General features: G+C 45.7%; 1 protein-coding gene across 13 annotated transcripts in view; it reads right to left on the bottom strand.

The window, feature by feature from the left end:
* The window catches only part of HTR2C (5-hydroxytryptamine receptor 2C), a 270,325-nt gene that overhangs the window by 17,967 nt on the left and 232,281 nt on the right, over window positions 1-20,077 (bottom strand). For all 13 annotated transcript variants that reach the window (XM_081180496.1, XM_081180498.1, XM_081180501.1 and 10 more), the window contains one exon: window positions 18,157-18,812. In XM_081180496.1, the coding sequence (XP_081036622.1) occupies window positions 18,157-18,544 (388 nt within the window). In that variant the 5' untranslated portion in view covers window positions 18,545-18,812. The remainder of the gene's footprint in view (window positions 1-18,156; window positions 18,813-20,077) is intronic.

Here is a 20,077-nt window from a genome sequence, read left to right as displayed (position 1 = left end):
CCAATAGTCAGCATGGATTTCTGAAAAATAAGTCATGTCAGACTAACCTGATCTCGTTTTTTGACAGAATTACAAGCCTGGTAGATGAAGGGAACACAGTGGATGTAGCCTACCTTGATTTCAGCAAGGCATTTGACAAGGTGCCCCATGATATTCTTGTAAAGAAGCTGGTAAAATGCGGTCTTGACTATGCTACCACTCAGTGGATTTGTAACTGGCTGACTGACCGAACCCAAAGGGTGCTCATCAATGGTTTCTCTTCATCCTGGAGAAGAGTGACTAGTGGGGTGCCACAGGGTTCTGTCTTAGGCCCAGTCTTATTCAACATCTTTATCAACGACTTGGATGATGGACTCAAGGGCATCCTGATCAAATTTGCAGATGACACCAAACTGGGAGGGGTGGCTAACACCCCAGAGGACAGGATCACACTTCAAAACGACCTTGACAGATTAGAGAACTGGGCCAAAACAAACAAGATGAACTTTAACAGGGAGAAATGTAAAGTATTGCACTTGGGCAAAAAAAATGAGAGGCACAAATACAAGATGGGTGACACCTGGCTTGAGAGCAGTACATGTGAAAAGGATCTAGGAGTCTTGGTTGACCACAAACTTGACATGAGCCAACAGTGTGACGCGGCAGCTAAAAAAGCCAATGCAATTCTGGGCTGCATCAATAGGAGTATAGCATCTAGATCAAGGGAAGAAATAGTGCCACTGTATTCTGCTCTGGTCAGACCTCACCTGGAGTACTGTGTCCAGTTCTGGGCACCACAATTCAAGAAGGACACTTACAAACTTGAACGTGTCCAGAGGAGGGCAACCAAAATGGTCAAAGGCCTGGAAACGATGCCTTATGAGGAACGGCTAAGGGCATGTTTAGCCTGGAGAAGAGGAGGTTAAGGGGTGATATGATAGCCATGTTCAAATATATAAAAGGATGTAATATAAAGGAGGGAGAAAGGTTGTTTTCTGCTGCTCCAGAGAAGTGGACACGGAGCAATGGATCCAAACTACAAGAAAGAAGATTCCACCTAAACATTAGGAAGAACTTCCTGACAGTAAGATAGTCCAACTCTATGATTCTATGATTCAATACTGAGCCAGATGGGCCAATGGTCTGAGTTAGTATGAGGCAGCTTCCTCTGTGCTTATGAAACCCATCTTTGAGTCTTTCTGCTATAATGACCACACCACAAACCGCCCCAGGCCACCAGAGGGTGTGCTTTCCTTTTTTTTAACCAAAGCAGATGTTGTGGACTGGTTGGACCAGAGAAATGGTGGGAGGCACCAGCTGGGGAACCACCAAGGGAAGAAAGGCTCAGAGCCTGGGGAGTGGGGGTGGGACAACAGTGAGAAGCCTGGGAGGAGGAGGTGTTGGAAGCTGAAGAGGCAACAGGGTTTAGTGAGCAGGGAGAGGCTGTGGCAGAGGAAGAAGCTGAAGTAGGCTAGGAGGCAGAGATGAGTCAGGCTGGTGAAGAGACAGTGGTGCCTCACCCTCCTGCTGCAACAAGCTCCCCTCCCCCCTGGTTTTCCAGAACCAGAAAAGGCATGAAAAGGGCAGAGGAGAGGTTGGCTGCACACAGCCACTGTCTCCGATTGCTTGGGAAAAGCCCTGGAAAGGAGCGGACTTAGATGGCTGTGAGGAGATAGGGACTTTCAGTCTCAGCAACTGATTTTCAAGGAGTAAGGCTACTGGGGATGAGCTGCTCTGTTCATTGGGCCTGCTACTCAACCAAGTATGTGGAGATCATGTTTTGCTAATAATTAGTTAACTCCAACTTTGAACTGTGTGATTACTGATTAGCACACTCCTGTGACAGCAGCCTTCCTCAACCTGCTGGCCTCTAGATGTTTGTTGGACTCTTACTCCTGTCAGCCCACGCCAGTTTTAGTAGGGATGATGTTAGTTCAGAGTCCCCCAGTTTGGAAAAGGATGCTCTAAGTTAAAGCACTTGCTTTCCTACCAGCCAGTACTTCACATCCAGCCAGCATGACCAAGGGTAAGGAATGATGATTGCTGGTGTCTAAAGCATCTGGTGGGAATCAGGCTGGAGAAGGCTGGGTTTTAAATACATGGCCAATTGTACCACACTGATGTTTGACTTCAAGTCACTGAATAGTAAGCCATGGTTTGTTCAGTCTATAGTTTGTTTAACAAACCATGAGTTGTCCCAACCCCCATGATTTATGCAAAGTTTGCTTTGTTTTCCAGATGCTCTTGCCTTGTGCCTTTGCATCTTTGTCAGCCACTGGGGTGGGGTGGCCTAATGGCTAAGGAAGGGCACTGTGCTCACAAGTAATACCACGCCATAGTTAAAGCCACCCAAGGTTTGTAAGCCATGAACAAGCTTGGCTTCACATTGTGGTTTGTTGGCACTAAATAAGCCACAGTTAAGCAGCTGCGGAAGGTTTGGATGATCAGTAAGAGCTGTTCGACAGTGGCATTTGCTGCCAAGGAGTGTGGTGGAGTCTCCTTTGGAGGTCTTTAAGCAGAGGCTTGACAACCATATGTCAGGAGTGCTCTGATGGTGTTTCCTGCTTGGCAGGGGGTTGGACTCGATGGCCCTTGTGGTCTCTTCCAATTCTATGATTCTATGATCAAACAAATCACAGATTAATAAGCCATGGCTCAGTGTACTTTGTGAACCAGACTGTTTTCCCTCTTGATTTATTTGCTCCCTCTCTCTCTCTCTCTCTCTCTCTCTCTCTCTCTCTCTCTCACACACACACACACACACACACACACACACACACACAAAGCTTTAACTCAGTTGTGTTTGACACTCACTGAGTCATTGATTTCAATTTCAAGAGGCCTGAGGGTAAACATTATTAACACGTTTGTACTGCGTTGTAATATCATAAAACTCGTCCTTACGGGACAGTTAATACAGTTGCATTTTCCCCCTTTAAAAAATCAATTTAAGGCAAAACAATCCCCCTTTTAACTTTTTTTCCTAATTAAGGAAAAGCAGCACCCAAAGAGGCATGATATGGTGTAGGACTACAATTCTCATCATCCCCAACGGTAGGCCATCTTGGCTAGAGCTGATGGGAGTTCCAGTCCAACAAAATCGGGGGCGGACACAGGTGTTCCTCATTCCTCAAATTACTGGATGCAGCCAAACCTGGGAAATTTCATAGAAAGCCGATATGGTGTAGTGGTTAGAGTGTCAAACTAAGGACTGGGAGACTAGGGTTCAAATCCCCACTCGGCCATGAAGCTCACTGGGTGACCCTGGGCCAATCGCTGCCCTCAGTCTAACCTACCTCACAGGGCTGTGGTAGGGATTAATTGAAGAAGAGGAGAACCATGTGTGCCACCTTGAGCTCCTTTGAGAAAAAGGTGAGATAGAAATGCAATAAACGAGTAATTAATAGGGGACTTCCGGGGTGGCGCCATCGGCAATGGCGGACTCCCTCTGAACTGGAGGGACTAGCTCCACGCGAAACGGGTCTTCTCCGCTACGGTGAAGCAGGGACCCTTTTAAAAATCACAGGCGGATGAAGCCTGTGACCATGGGACTCGGCGGGCACCTTTAGCGCCCCCCAACTCGCAAAGGAACCCACAAACGGGCTCCGAAGTAAAGAGGGGGAAGTGGCGCGGTGCTGTGAGTCAACTGCTATTTCCGTGGAGCGAAGCCGCATAGCCGTTGCCGGAGAGCGCTGCCTTTTTCCTGGGACAATTTGGACTCTAAAATAAGCACCCATGAGTACTTAAACTTTGAACAACTGGACCTTAAATAAGGATTTACGATCAGAAAGGAATTGGATTTTAAAAATTTATTTCCATTTGGTACTGAACGGGAAGGTCTAAACAGGAAGTCAGCCTTCCGTTCTTTTGTAGACAGAATAAAGCAAAGAAAACTTAAACTAGAGCTCAGGAAATCACCTTTAAAGGATTGGAGACTGTTTCGGACTGTTTAAAGTGAGTTTAATGTAAAGCAACTTTCCTCCGTCCTGATCCTGGAGCGGGGTGTCAGGACTGACGTTTGAAGCTCATTGACCAGAGAAAAGTTTGGTTTGGCCTGGAAATGGGGGGGGGGCTGCATTGACCCCCCCTATGCTGGGATGTTTGGACTTTTCAAATCTGGAAATGGGCCGTGAGATGTTTGGGATTGTGGGGGCTCTTAATTTTGGAGGGTTTTTGAAACATGCTTTTAAATACCATATGGAATTTAGTGTTGAATATGGAAAAGGGGCTGATCTGTCGAGAAGGGTCAAAAATATTGCCAAGCTGGAGTTACCACGAGCAGGAGACAAGGGAAAATACAGTTACAAATATGAAGAAGAGCTGCGGAAGGGACATGGAAGAGACTTGAGGGCCTCGGATATAAGGTTGCCAGGTTAATGGGTTAGATCGATGGGATAATAAGGACTGACAAAACCCGGAACCAGGAGGAAGGGACGCTGGATTAAGATGGGATCTGTTTGTATTTCTTTTTTTTACCATTAGGACTGTTTTGTAAAATTGATGTATGTCAGAAAAATGTTGGAATGAAATTACTTGGCTTTAGTAAAGATGTTTAAAGAATTATGAAAGAATATTATGGTTATGAGAAGTTGGTAAGGATAAGATCTAAGCTTTAAGTTTCAAGGTTTATTTTTTTATATAGAAAGTTAATATTAAAACAGTTTAAGGTAATGTAATGACAGAATATTATGAAATATGGAAAGGATTTGCTGGGATAATTAATAACTAGGATACAAAGAAAGGGAGGAGGAGGTCAAAGAAAGAAGGTAATGACAGTTGAGGATTTGAGAACAATGAATTTGTTTTTAAATGTTTTATGTGTATTTTTGTTTTTTTCTGTTTCTTTTTCTTATTTTTGAATTTGTATTGTTGGAAGGGGTTTGTTTTTTTCTTTTTCTACTTTGTTAACTATTTTTATTTAGTACTTTCTTCTTTTTTATTTTTATTTTGTAACATTTTGAAAATTTCAATATCTTATAAAAAATAAATAAATAAACAAGTAATGAATAAATTTTTTTTTGCTGCCTAAGGCAACTGATGGTGTTTCCCCATTCGGTTTACTGAAACCAACTGAACTGGCAGCTGAATTGTAATTTGACACTGGTCATGGAAGGCTTGCTTGGAGGGTACAGGACACAGAGCTCTGTCCTCCAACAGAGGGGAACAACCGAAAGCCTCAGGAGGAATGGTGGGAAGGGGATGAATCCATCTGCGCTCCCTTCCTTACCAATCAGCCCACTCTGCCTAACTGTACAACTAACTCTGGACACAGCTCTGTGTGGATATTTGTGGAATTGAAGACGAACACTATTCCATTCCAGGTAGGAAATACATGACACACCAAGAAGTGAATCAAGGTTGAAGCAGAGCTGTAAAACCCACTTGGCTGCACCCACTTCTGTCAAATAAAAAACAAACAAACCTGGATGCTTGCACATTCCCCATGTGTTGAAAATGGGGAACCACCTACCAGCATGCACATCCCATCATCCCTGACTCCTGGCCATGCTGGGTGGGGCTGTTGGGAGTTGGAGTCCAAGAACATCTGTGTGGAAAACAAAGGTCCTCTCACTCCTGCTTAAGTGCACCTAATATTTATCACTGCCCGCCTTAAGCTGCTTAAAATTGTAGCAGCTGAATATGCCAAACACCTGAATGCTCCTCAGGGGAATGAGGATTGACTGATGGCCGGCAACCTGGGTTTGCCCTCTATAACATGTGAAAATGGTGAAAGGCTGACTTTGGCAAGGATGCCCCTTCCTAACAAGAGTGCTGAATCCACAACCCGTTCAAGAGATTCCCTGTTCAGTTCTTGCCAATGGTTCAGTTCCTAATACAATTGTCAAACGTGACTCCAACCATGTAAGCCAACAGTTAGTTTTTATCTGCTGCTCTCTGTACCTCGCCATCTATTAATTACCATACTTATTTAATTAGTCCTTCAGGAATTGCGTGCTACAGAAAACATTAAAGGATGTCAAATGCAAGTTGTCCATTAGTGCAAGACATTACCCCCCCCCCCAAAAAAAAAGAAGAAGAAGAAGAAGAAGAAGGAGAAGAGAAGGTTAACTGATAAACGTTGCGGAGGGCAGTGACTTAATTGACTTGGGCTGCTGATGTAATGGGCTCATGGCACTGACTGACACAATTTATGTTAACATATTAGAAAAGGGGAGGGAGATGCTTTTGAGAAGAACAGGGTGTCCGAGCAAATGTTTGATGCGAAAAATGCTTAATTGACTTCATTAGACTCAACAGAAGAGAACTAGACTTCCTTGTGCAAAGTGGAGCATCGCTAGGAGCAAAATACGTTCTCCAGGCTAATGGTTTTCAAGTGGGGAAGCAAGCCCCCCACCCCCTTGCATAAAGGAGTTCAGAGATGCATGCTTTTAGGTTGGGGGGGGGGAACTATCTCTCTCTCTCTCTCTCTCTCTCTCTCTCTCTCTCTCTCTCTCTCTCTCTCTGTTAAGCATTCTTGCTTATTAATAGTTTTGTAGCAAAGTAATTTTAGATCCTGGACTTTAATGGCCCTACAGAGGGTGAGGAATATGCATTACTTCATTTCTGAAGCACACAATTGGCATATCTCTCCTTTCATCCAGCCTGTCCCTACTTCTACATTCCAGGTACGTCACAGCAAAAGGATCAACAAAAAAGAAAAGAAAATCAGCTTGCCAATCCAGATTTTTGTTTTTTTAAAAGAAAGGTATGTGCACTTTTGCATTTTAATCTCATACAAATCATAGCACCATCATGACTAAAGGAAGAAAATAAGGTTTGCTTCAGCTGCTAAGAACATTTATTGGGGAATAAGCCCCATCCCATTGTAGAAAAGGCTAATAAGTTTTTAAAGTAAGAATAACAAAACCAACATCTGCAACCATGTATGTACCCAGCCTCTGGCTACAATCTTTTTTAAAGAAAGGGAGGGAGGATGTTGTGCCAACCAGAGCTAGTCCAAGTGAGCATTGCCATGCCCAGGCCAGCTCTGGTGCTAAGGCTGGCTAGTTTGCCACTGCCACATCATCAGCTGCTCTCTAGTTGGTCACCTGAGACCTCCCTAGCCCAAGGGATCCTGGACTTCTCTTCAAAGTCCAGCAATCAGTGCACCACTTTTGCAATTAGGATCTCAAGCCATTCACAGCTATCCTGGGAGACACATCACTTTCATATAGTCAGTGCTAGCTGTTGCTTGTGTGATTGATCAGTAAGCATACTGAGCATAGTTAATGGTCTTCAAGCTTAGGTCCCGAGACATTGTTGTTGTTGGACCCCAACTTCCATAATTCCTACCCAGGTTAGCTGATGTTTCGGGTTGTCAAAGTGAAGGGACAGTGGTAGCTAGGGATGGGTGAATACATACGTTTCTGTTACTTTCTGTTTTTTCCAACTTTTCTTCTCCATATTTCTGCATCAGATTGCATTTTTTTGTTTTTAACTCATCATGAATACCCCTTAGCATTTAGGGGCAAATTTCTGCCATACACATTTTTATATGCAATCTGCCTAATACAGTGGTACCTCAGGTTACAGACGCTTCAGATTACAGACTCCACTAACCCAGAAATAGTACCTCAGGTTAAGAACTTTGCTTCAGGATGAGAACAGAAATCACGCAGTGGTGGCGTGGCAGGCCCCATTTAGCTAAAGTGGTACCTCAGGTTAAGAACAGTTTCAGGTTAAGAACGGACCTCCAGAATGAATTAAGTTCTTAACCCGAGGTACCACTGTAAACACATTTTTCCAAAGCAATTTCCCCTAGTTATAATGCATCCTTGCATGCTATTTTTACTAACACATGCATTTACATGCCCACTTTGTTCTCGTATGTGCGTTTTTGTACACATTGTTTGACTGGAGAACTCAATGCGAAATTCAGAGAAGTGTGACTTTCAAAGGATAGTTGTGTTTTGCTTTGCATTTGGAAAATACAAATTTTCAAAGTTAGTCTTTAAATGTGAATTGAACTGAACTTTCCCCCCATTCCCTAGTGGTAGAGCACCTGCTTTGCATGCAGAAGGTTCCATGCTCAATCCCTGGTTTTCCCAGATATAGCTGGAAAAGACATGGCTCTGGAACTCTGGAGAGTCACTGCCAGTCGGTGTCAGTGAGTCTTCCTCAACATGCTGCCCTCCAGAGGTTCCTGACTACAAGTCCCATTAGGCCCCAGCCAGCACAGGAAATGGCCAGGGATGATGTGGGGCAGAGGACCAGAAACATCCGAAGGATACCAAGCTGGAGCTGGCTTGGACCCTGACAGACACTGGAAGAATTTAATCTTAACAAAAGCTAAAACATGGAGTTGAAAGCAAGAGGCTGTTTTTAATATTCTTTTTCCTATTCTCTTTCAGATGGCTTTCTTGTAAAAGATGCTGCAGTCCTATAAGGTTTTAACTGCCTGTAATGTTTTTCAAATCTTAGGTAGTTTTACTGAACGATCTTTGCTGGTCCAATTTACTCTTTTATTATTCCAGCCAGTTATTTGGCTTTACATTTTTTTGGGTGTAGTATGATGATTTTGTAAGATGTTTACTTTTATTTGATGTGAGTTTTGCAGATTAATTTGCACTTAGATATTGTATAGAAGGCACTTTATGAGGGATACACACACACACACACACACACACACACACACACACACACACACAATCTCTCAAGTGGTGAGAGATTTCAGAGGTACCAGGCACTTACCAAGGATTTGATGATTTCCCAGGAATGAAGATTAATGGAGACTGTGGTGTCTTTAGGGCATATTATTTTATTTATACCTATCTACAAGCTAAGCTTAGGATGGAGTGTCTCAGAGAACTGACATAGAACAGATCTTGTCTCCCTCATTAGGTTCCCAGGGATATCCCCAGGTCATAGCTTTTTGGGTCCAGCACAGAGAATGACAAGCCTCTATGTATCCAGATCCAAATAGCCAAAACCTACATGCACACAGACCCCTTTGGCCTATGGCTCTCCATCTTGGGACAATGTGGCATCCAGCCAGGTGAGGTGTGAAAAGGTCCACTCATTTGTCCCTATGGCAGAAGAACAACGTCTTTAAGATGCTGATGGTGGGTACTTAGCTGAGCGGCTAAGACCAAAGGAACTGGTTTGACTGGTTCAGCAGGATGCCTCTTCTGGATTCTAACTTCAGAGGTTCAGGGCCATGGGCAACTGTGAATGGTGCATACACAGCTGTCAGTTCATCCAGGCTTCAGCACAGTGTCATCTACACTGGTAGTGGGCCCCAGGGTTTCAGGCTGGAGGCTCTTAGCCTTTTCTTCTCCCAAAGATATCCCACAAGGCAGTGGATGTTTAGGACCAGAGTTTTCCTTCTTCCCAGGTGGACGAGCCCCATCTGCCCCTCACTTCCTTCTACAGCACATGCAGAAACTGCTTCCTTGACTATTGGGCCCACTATAGATATCATTCACTCAATCTGCTGGAGCCTGTCTTGCATGCAGGGGAAGTTCCTAGCTCACCAGGGTCTGAGACCCATCAGCTCCCCATACCTGGTTTACCCAGTCACTAAAAGTCATTTTCCAGGGTGTGGCCGCTGTCTCATGCTGACACCTTCTGGAAGCCCCAGCTGAGAGCTGAGTGCGGGGGGGGGGGGGACCAAAGGTGACAAACTCCCCCAGAAGGAGCATGATGCGCCCCCACCAGAGGAACTACCCCTCTCCTAACACCCCATACACAACATGGCAGCATTTAAAATGTCACAACCTAGAGAGCTGAAATGCTATGGTCATTCTCCTTCATCAGCTGCAGCATTGCTGCTTGAGGGCTTGTGCTGGAGGAGGAGGAGGAGGAGAAGAAGGGGGCAGTTTGGAGAAACGAGGCCACTGCGATCCCCACCCCATTCCTTTCAGCACCCTCCTGTTTCAAAGCCTGGCAGCATGACCCAAAGATTCCAGCAGGAGTCTTTCATTTTGTTTCAGCTCTGAACATTTCCTCCAGCTGTTCCCAACAGAAATACCATGGCCTTCACCTTCAAAAGCCTGCTCACAGGGTGTGAGGGGTTTCTATGTGAAATGATGTCTACTGGTTTTTATATACTGATTTGATAGAGAGAGAAAAGTGCCGGAGGCGGGGGTGGTGGTGGTGGTGAGGACATGTGGGGAAACGGTGAAGAAAATAAGTGTGCAGGGGGGCATTTGATAAAATGAAAAGCAGCTTTTGAAAGGTGAGATTCAGCTCTGAAAGACAAGCAGCTTCCCAGGAAAAGTTTCTTTTTTAAAAAACAAGATATCTATAAAGATTTTTTTAAAGTATAACAACAGAAAAAATAAACAAAAAAATAACAAAAATACAAAATAAAAATAGTTAAAAAACACACAGGTTTTCCATTACTTATTTTCTTTTAGCTTGTTTCCCGGACCTCCTCATACCTCCCTTTTTTGTATTCCATTTCCATCTGTTGAATCAGCAAATCCTTACCCTCTTTAATTATCCTAATCTTGATCTTAAAAATAATAGCATTAATTTTTTTACCTATTTATAACCCTTTTTCATATTCCCTTAAAGCATTACAGCTGGAAACCACTTAATTTCTATCCACCCAGGAAAAGTTTCAGGGGGCCAAAATCCTTGTCCAACTGTTGGACAAGGGTTCACCCTGACTGCTAAAGCTCTGTGGCAGAGCATCCATTTTGCAAGCAGAAGGTCCCAAGTTCAGTCTCTGGAACCTGGGGAAACTTTTTCAGCCTGATGGCCATGTTCCCTTCTCAGCAACCATCAGAGGCTGCAGGCCAGTGGTGAGCAGGGCCAGAGGCCAAAGTGGCTGGATGAATGAATGCAAATTTTACACTTCTACAATAGGCTAGCTTCTGCACACACATCTTTCTATCCTCTGCCCAGGGGAGCAAGAGGCATGATCAAAGCTCAAAGACACGTCCCAGTCAGGCAAAACCACTCAAGGAAGGTGCAAGGCTGGACAGAGTGTATGCAGCCTGCAGAGAGATCTAGGGGCCAGATAGAGAGACTTGAAAGAGCCACACTCACGAGTCTTTTGCACCCCAGTATTTATCCAGGTTCATAATTTTTCTCCAGGGCTTCAAAGCAGAGAAAAGCCTTTTTAATCACCTGTGACTTGAGACCCTTTTAGCTAGAGAAGCAACTCAGAGACGCAATTTCCAATGTTCATTCTTCCACACAAACGGAGACGCGCCAGCAGCCAGCCACACAAGCCCAGGTGCATGAATACTTCAAGGCACAATGGGCATTAAGGGGCCTCTTAAAGCTTCCGTCGGAATTAAGAGGCTGTTATTCAAAGTGGGAGGTTGGGTGGCAATTTCCTTTAGAGCAGATGTTGGACCAAATGCATTTTGGTTCAGAGAGAGACTGATTTACAGGTATCAAGGGGCTTGCTTAGGATTTATTACTGCTGCTGTTGTTTTACAGGTCTCCGCTTCTAATGGGTTTGTCCCAGGCCACCATACTGGACTGGGAAAGTTTATCCACCATAGTTCCTGTGCTGGTTCCTTTAAGACCGGATTACTGCAGTACCCTCTATGTGGGGCTTCCCTCATAGCTGCAGTTAGTGCAGAAAGCTGCAGCACGATAACTGACAGGAGGAAGGCCCTGTTAATACCTGTGCTCAGATATCTGCACTGGATGCTGCTTTGCTACTGGGCCCCATTCCAGATGCTTCTATTAGCATATGCAGCCGTTAACAACTTGGGACCAGTTCACCTACGAGATCTCCTTATACCTACATGTGCCCAATTGGCTGCTTCACTTAGTGGAATTGGCACCACTGCAGGTGTCACATAATATCCATTTCACATCTGTAAGAAATTGATCTCTTAGTGTGACAGCAACTACACTTTGGAACTCCCTGTCTATTAACATCAGGAAGAAACCTTCACTGTACTCTTTTTGGCACATTTTTGTTTAGATGAGCCTACATAGATATCTAGAATACTAATGTGTCTTTAGTTTATTCCTAGTTTTAATTTACTGAACATTTTAATTGCTTTTACTAATGATTTTTGTTGTTTTTGTAAAGCATTTTGAGGTTGTTGGTTTTTTTAAATAAGTGGTATATACATTTTATGAAATAAATAAACAATAGCCTGTCTCATTTTGAACACGCAAAATGAAAGTGACACTCTTGAGCATGTGCAAAGTGTTTTCCCTTGCTGCAGTGGATATCCAGATAGCCACTAAGCATATGATTAGGAGGGGGCTTGCACTGAAAGCAGGACTGAACTCTCCACACAACAGCTGACGGATGAAAATTTCAGCACTGCTTTTTGCAGGGATTAGCTGTGTGACATATGATGTCAGGTGGAGGGCAGGTGAGTACAGCCTTAGGGAAATGGCCTTGCGGACCAAAGGAGGAGGCCTGTTAAGCCTGCATGGTGGAGGCGCCCCACCCCTGCACCTAAGACAAAGCCTGCGACCTCCAATGAGAACCCTCCCTCTTTGCAGAATCTATGGTGCCATGTCACAATTCTGTAATTGAATGAGGAAATGGCACTGGGAATGAGGAAAGTGAGCTTAGTATGATGATACCCAGCTCTACCTTTCTTTCAAATCAGAACCAGTGAAGGCGGTGAAGGTCCTGTGTGAGTGCCTGGAGGCGGTTGGAGGATGGATGGCGGCTAATGGATTGAAATTGAATCCTGACAAGACAGAAGTACTGTTTTTGGGGGACAGGGGGCGGGCTGGTGTGGAGGACTCCCTGGTCCTGAATAGGGTAACTGTGCCCCTGAAGGACCAGGTGCGTAGCCTGGGAGTCATTTTGGACTCACAGCTGTCCATGGAGGCGCAGGTCAATTCTGTATCCAGGGCAGCTGTCTACCAACTCCACCTGGTACGCAGGCTGAGACCCTACCTGCCCGCGGACTGTGGCCAGAGTGGTGCATGCTCTAGTTATCTCCCGCTTGGACTACTGCAATGCGCTCTACGTGGGGCTACCTTTGAAGGTGACTCGGAAACTATAGCTAATCCAGAATGCGGCAGCTAGACTGGTGACTGGGGGCGGCCGCCGAGACCACATAACACCGGTCTTGAAAGACCTACATTGGCTCCCAGTACGTTTCCGAGCACAATTCAAAGTGCTGGTGTTGACCTTTAAAGCCCTAAACGGCTTCGGCCCAGTATACCTGAAGGAGCATCTCCACCCCCATCGTTCTGCCCGGACACTGAGGTCCAGCGCCGAGGGCCTTCTGGCGGTTCCCTCATTACGAGAAGCGAAGCTACAGGGAACCAGGCAGAGGGCCTTTTCGGTGGTGGCGCCCGCCCTGTGGAACGCCCTCCCATCAGATGTCAAAGAGATAAACAACTACCTGACATTCAGAAGACATCTTAAGGCAGCCCTATTTAGGGAATTTTTTGATGTGTGATATTTTAGTGTTTTTTGGTTTCTGTGGAAGCCGCCCAGAGTGGCTGGGGAAACCCAGCCAGATGGGTGGGGTACAAATAATAAATTATTATTATTATTATTATAGTAGATGCATGGGGCGGCAAGGGGAAAGTTAATATTGAGGGAACAGCAGTTGGGTTTGTGAGCAGCATCAGCAATGGCACAGGCCCATATTCTTCCATTGCATATAACACCTATGCCTGCAGAACACTCCAAAGGTTCCAAAAGTTGTTTTTTCTTTTAAGGGTGAATTATAGTTTTGCCCTGGATAAAGATGGGGGGGGGGACATCTGTGTAATTTTCTGTATGTGGTTCATGCTTTGGAGCTGTGGGTTTTATAGTCCTCATGTGGGCAGGAGCGTTGGTCTTCCTTCTTGGAGTGGCATTCTTGGGAACAATAGGGATCATAAAGCAGTATCCAGGCTCCTTAAGCCTGCTGTGCTCTCCCTAGGGAGAAGCGTGGGTTGTTCCAGCAGCTGCTGGGATCCTAAGAGCCACAGTAGGCAAGTACACCTCCCACCCCTTGCAAAGCGGCAGCCTGGGGTTTTTGGGGTGGGGGGTGGAGGACTTATTTCATTGGAACAGTAAATGTCCAGACCATGTCAAAAGCTGACTTTTTAAACATCACCACCTCCCCAAATTTCAAAGCACAGCACCAGGGTGCATTGGTGTGTGTGTGGGGTGGGGTGTAGTGCTTATAGAAATGCATGCTCAGTGTTCTGCAGGGTGAGTGGGAACCAAGTTTGTGTGGTGCTTTGGATGCTGGCCAAAAGGGGTTGGGAGGCTGCATTCCACCAAGAGCTTGGCAGTGTGCAGATCAGAGTGAGATCGCTCCATGTGGCACCCTGCCAAATGAGGTTAGCTAAGGAGGGAAAGAATTTCACAATGAGTCCTGGAGTGTGAGAGTTCATGGCCAGAGCAGAGCAGGCTCATTAACTGGACTGTGCTGGTGTTGTGACCCATGGTCCAGGAACTTTGCACTGCACAGCAGGGAGATTCAGATGAGGTCCAGCTATTTCCTCAGAGAGATGACCACCATAATTGTACTCAAACCCTGGAGAACACAGCCCTACCACCATGCTCTGGCTCAGAAGATGTGTCAATCTTAGTAAAGAAGGCAAAAGCAATGAATCAAGGCCAGGGCCAGCCAACTCTTCCATCCAGCATACCCAAGGCTTTGGTTGGCTACAATAGCCTGAGCAGGGCTCCTTGGAGCTGTCCAAGGTCCTGGGCACTTTCTCTGGGAGCTGTCCAAGTTGCATGCTCTCTCTGCCTCAACATTGCCTGCCTTCCCTAGGAACCTCTAGCACCCACTTGGCCCTAGGTTGTAGAGAGCTCCTAAACACAATGCCCTCAGTAGGAGGCCCTCTTCAGTGCGCTCATCTCCTCCCTGCTGGCACCCCATGGCCTGTTTCCTGAGATGAATCTGCAGAATTGGGCAGAAGGAGAATGCAAAATAAGTGAAGGCTGCTGCTCTCTCCTCACCCATGTTCCTGCTTGCTTGCTTGCTTAGAAGAGGGCATGTGAACAGGCAGTGATGGCACAGCAAGGAGGCTTGGGGGGTTGATGGTGGTCTCCTTGGACGACACTGTGGGCTTTGGCAAGTGCTCAGGGATGCCTATCTTGAATAGAACCCTCATCATCCTTTGTGAATGATGAGGTTTTTTTTTATTGAAGTCTTCATAATACAATAAAATAGCTGCTACAAAAAATGCAAGTAGGATACAGAGTCCTCCCTTAAAAGTAATTCTTAGCCCTCCCCACCTACAGAAGATAGTAACTCCTCCCAGCTCTCACTTGGAGACCGACATTTCCATATCTCTTACCCAGGGTCCTTCATCACCCTTTTACCATCCCCATGAATATATACTCTGGACCTTAATAAAGCCTACAGACATGGACTTCAGAGAAAGAAAACAAGCAAACAAACAAAAAAGAATGAAAGGGAAAATGAGAAAAGAGAAGAGAAGAGAAGAGAAGAGAAAGAAAATAAAAAGACAAAAGAAACATTAGAGAAAGCTACCAAAAAGTCCTTCCAATTTTCTATTTGCTAGTTATATTAAACAAAAAAGGATTATGTAAGACATTCAGTCCATGCTAACACCCATCTTCTCCACTTCCTATTAAGCAATATTTCTTTTAAGTCAAGGTGTTTTAGAATCATTCATTTCTTTTTCCCATTAGAAGTCCAAGACGGGTTCCCAAATTGTTGTTATTATTGGTAAATGTCAACCATATTTTCCCTTTAATATTAACTTTACCTCCATTAATTCCCACCACTGTAACTCCACACTGAATGATAGTAAATTCTTCCCTCCATGTCCATTTTAAAATCTCTCCACTGTGATCACATACTGGGATAATATTCCATAATTATTTTCTTATTATATATCCTTTAGTTCATGTCCAATTCTGTATATTCACATTCCATTTCCTGTTGTATTTCCATGCCTATCTTGATGCCAACCCTGTGACCAGGGCCAACTGAACTACCTGAAGGCATCAACGCACAGATACAAAGCTTCCTTATATTTAACCAAACCCTTGGCCCATCTCCTCCAGTAATGTCCACTCTACTTGAGAACCTGTAGAGCTGTGCCCAGAAAAGGCGGGGAACTTTCTATGGTTCTGCTGTTGAAGAGCCTTTATGCTGGGAGTGCTGGGTGGGAATTGAATCAGGGACCAGACACACATAAAGCAGTGTATTCTGCCAGGAAGCTATTGCCTGCCCCCCTGAGGGACAGCACACCTTCCAGGATTCTAAGACCACAGCAGTGACATCAACAGTCTGCTGTAATTCTGAGGAATGCTAGAGGGCAGCACCAATCAGAAGAAATGCTAAAGAAAGCAAAGTGTGATTTATAGCAGAAATACTCCCCCTACCCACAAATCCTGACATAACTCAGTTAAATTTTATATATATATATATATATATATATATATATATATATATATATATATATATATATATATTCCACCTCTCAAGACATTCTATGTCTCTAGGGACATTCAAACCACTCTCCTCCCCACCCTGCTTCCTTGTGCACTTTCCATTTGGTTCATAGCAAGATGTCAAGGCCCTCCCATTGGAGGCTGCTCTTTTAAGGCAAAGGGGGTACTGCCCCACCCATCTTAGCCTGCCCCACCTGCCTCCTTACTTACAGCTGGTCAGTGGGTGGCTCTTGCCTGTCATTTTGCTCTGGCTTCACTTGCAGTTGGTCTCATTGTCTTCCACCCTCCTAGCCCCAATAGTCGCCAGCCAATAGTCAGTCAGCCTCAGAGGTATTGGGCCAGGATGCTACCCAAGAGGTGTGGTCTGAGTTGACTCATGCAGAGGAAAGTCCTGGGGTGGCAGAGTGCACTTCAGACTCTAGCCCTGATGGCCGTTTTACCCCGCTGCCAGAGGCATTATACTTGGAATCACAAGAGGGGAGAGTGCTGTTGCACTCAAGTCATGCTCATGGGCTTCTGGTTGGCCACGTTGAGAAAAGGATGCTGGACTAGATGGAGCATTGGCCTGATCCAGCAGTGATCACATTCAGGAATGTTCACCTAGGTTAAGAAAACCAGCCCAAACTACCTTTCCTTGCAAGTAAAATAATGAGTTAAAGGCTTTCTCTTTGATGGGCTGGATTCCTAGCTACAGGGAGCTTCCACACTGAGGAGCAACTTTTACCTGCAGCCCAGCGTCACATGTAATTAACACCTCCTGCAGCCCACCTAGAGAAGAAATGAAGGAGTGACTCCCCCTTAGCCCTTGAGATGCTGCTGTACTGCAACTCCCATTATCCCCAGCAAGAAGGACAATGGTCAAGGATGTACTCCAACATCACTTTAAGGGAACCACATTGGCTTGTTAGCATCCATTTGTCTCAAGAAACAATGGAGTGCACCTCCAAGGGTGAAGTCAAACTGTTGTGTCAGCAGCACCAAAGTGACCTCCCCAGGGTGCAAGCCTGGACAGTGTGTGTGAAGATCCTGGGCTGCCCAGATGACAAGACCCCTCTCTTGCTCTCGCTGAGGTGGTCCAAAGAAAAGCAGAGCAAGACATTTGACACCCACTTGGCTGCAGGAGTTCCCAGAAGGAGGCATACAAGGCCCCATCCAACCCTCTTAGGGACTCCACTCTGGATTTGTGTAGGGTTTACTCCTGAGCCCTTTCTTCTCCTGAAGATTTCCCACAAGCCAGTGGAAATTTAGGATCAGAGTTCTCCTTCTCTTAGATGAGGTACCTTTCCAAGCTGATGAGCACCATCTGCCCCTCACTTCCCTTTACAGTACATGCAGAAACCACTTTCTTGATTGTTGGACCCATTAGTGGTCTCATCCACTCAATCTTCCAGAGCCTGTCTTGGCATGCAAGGGAATTCCCTAACTCACAGAGGGTTTGAGACCCACTGGCTCCCCTCAACTGGTTTAGCCAGCAGTCAAAGCCCTTCCTGGGGTGTAGCTGCTGTCACATGCTCATAGCTTCTGGGAGCCCCAGGTGAGAGCAGGGTGGGACAAAAGGTGGACAAACTAACCCAGAAGGAGCACAATGTGTCCCCCACCAAAGGCACTACCCCTCCCCTAACACCTCACACACCCAAATTGGCTACTCCTGCTCTAATTTATTAGGCTCAATGTGCTTCAGTTAAGAACTTCATCAGGGCTTCTGTGAAGGAGGAATAACCATTGCTGCCTGCACAGAGCAGGTCTTTACCTGCAGAAATCAGAGGAATCAGAAAAGGCTTTAAAAACCCACCTGCTGTCCAGTTAAGGGCTATGTCCTCCCACTCCATCTGGCTTCAACTTGAACAAAGGCAGTGACTTACCGTAAAGAATGGTGATGAGGGAAACTGGCATGACAAGGATGCCCACCAACATGTCCGCCACTGCCAAGGACATCAGGAAGTAGTTGGTGGCATTTTGGAGCTTCTTCTCCAAGGAGACTGCCATGATGACCAGAATGTTCCCTCCAATAGTCAGTAGGATAATGATCAGGATGAGGAGGGCAGGCCAGTTCTTGTCCCCGATGGACTTCCGAGGGGCTGCTGCCCCCTCAGAGACATTCAGAGGATCGGACGTTGGTGAAGTCTGATTCAGAGTCAAATTGTGGCTCAGTGGCCCGGACATCAGGCCACTGTGTGGGCTAAAGTCTAGTGGGACTGACACTGTTGTAAGGCCAACAAGAACCCCAGCCCCATTAGTGGCACTCATCATTCATGCCAGTAATTGCCCCCTCTCCTTAACAGCCCCTCAGTGTTAATCCCTTTTTCATTGGAAATAAGGTCCAAGGCAATAACTGGATCTCATGGCACCAGGGCCTCCAAGGTACTTGGCCTTCCATAGTGGATGAAAGCTTGTAGAAGCCACAGTGGAGTTCTTCCGGGATACCGTGAAGGCAGGACTCCGTGGCTTGAGAGGACCAATGGGCAAGAGGCAACGGGATCTTTGAAAGAACATCCAACTCATACTCAAGGTCAGCATTCTGCAAAGGAAAGACAGAGGCACCCTCATTTTTGCAGCAATCAGAGCAGAGCCCGGGCTGGATCACACATGAGCATTCCATCCTACCAAGCCGGATGCAGCCCACAAGCCACATCTCCTAGCTGATACTCAGCGATCCCACCTCCTCCTTTTTGCAGTCCTAGGAAGGCAGTGATCAAAAGGTCTATCATGCTTCTGATGGGTCTCCATCCTTGGCTGAGGAGCTATGTTCAGCACACAACTTCTGCAGGTTAGCCGAGGAGCCATGCGTAATTTGAAGAGGACCTCTCTGGTTTTACTCATGTCAAGAGCTCTATCTGGCCCAGGAAACCTTCCGCCAAAATGAACCCACTGGTCTTCCAAGACCTTCTGCTGTTTCTACAGCAGCAGACTGAACATGCCTGCCACCCCTCTGGAATTCTACCTATGGCAGGCAGATCTCCCAAGCCAATTTTGAAAAGGAAGGCCAAAAATAGGCCACTGCCCTAAATGGAACTGTTCAGGGCCATTAAACACATCTTGGCACGAAGCAGGAGAACTATAAATAAAAGCAAGGGGTCCAGACACATGCTGTCCTGGGGACTGAATTTTGGCTAATATACTTCAACTGTAAGTCTAATTTGAGAGAGCTGTGTTGGAAGTCATGCAAAATAAGCAAACCAAGAAAAGAAAGAAAAACTAGACTTTGGGTGTATTGCATGTTATTTCCTTAAAAGACACAACAACCATTACCCCCCTAAACTAAAAGGTTTTCCCCCTCTAAAGATGGGTCAGAGGGACACATGATTGGATTATATGCTATATAAATTATACATGGTATGGTGAAAGAGGGTATGGGGGGGGGGTCTCCTGTCGTCATATGGCTCATCCAGCCCAGCAGCATGTTTTCAGAGTGGCCAACCAGAGGCCTCAGGAAAGGCCCCAGACAAGACCAGAGCACTAGAGCATTCTCCTTTCCTGTGGTTTCCAGCAACTGGTATTCAGAAGCATTACTGCCTCCAGCTGTGGACATTGTTGCCAGAAAGACTTTAGTTGCAGACACAGGTGACACAATTTTAGCCATGGTTTAATTCATCCTGCTTTTGGCCATTGCTGTGTTCAAAAGGAAGAGTTCAGCTGCAGTGCTGTGTTTAAAAAAGAGCTCAGCCCTTCCAGAGAAGGGCAAGGAAGTTGCTTTCAAGGCACTTGCTGCAACCTGTGTATGTGTAACTGGCCCAGGTAGTCCACAATGCTACACAAAAGATGCCCATTCAGTTCTCTCCCAAT

The sequence above is a fragment of the Podarcis bocagei genome, assembly GCF_964188305.1.
Source record: "Podarcis bocagei genome assembly, chromosome: Z".
In the NCBI taxonomy this organism is placed as follows: Eukaryota; Metazoa; Chordata; class Lepidosauria; order Squamata; family Lacertidae; genus Podarcis; species Podarcis bocagei.
The sequence above is the reverse complement of the archived record's forward strand: the minus strand, read 5'-3'. Positions and strand labels throughout refer to the sequence as shown.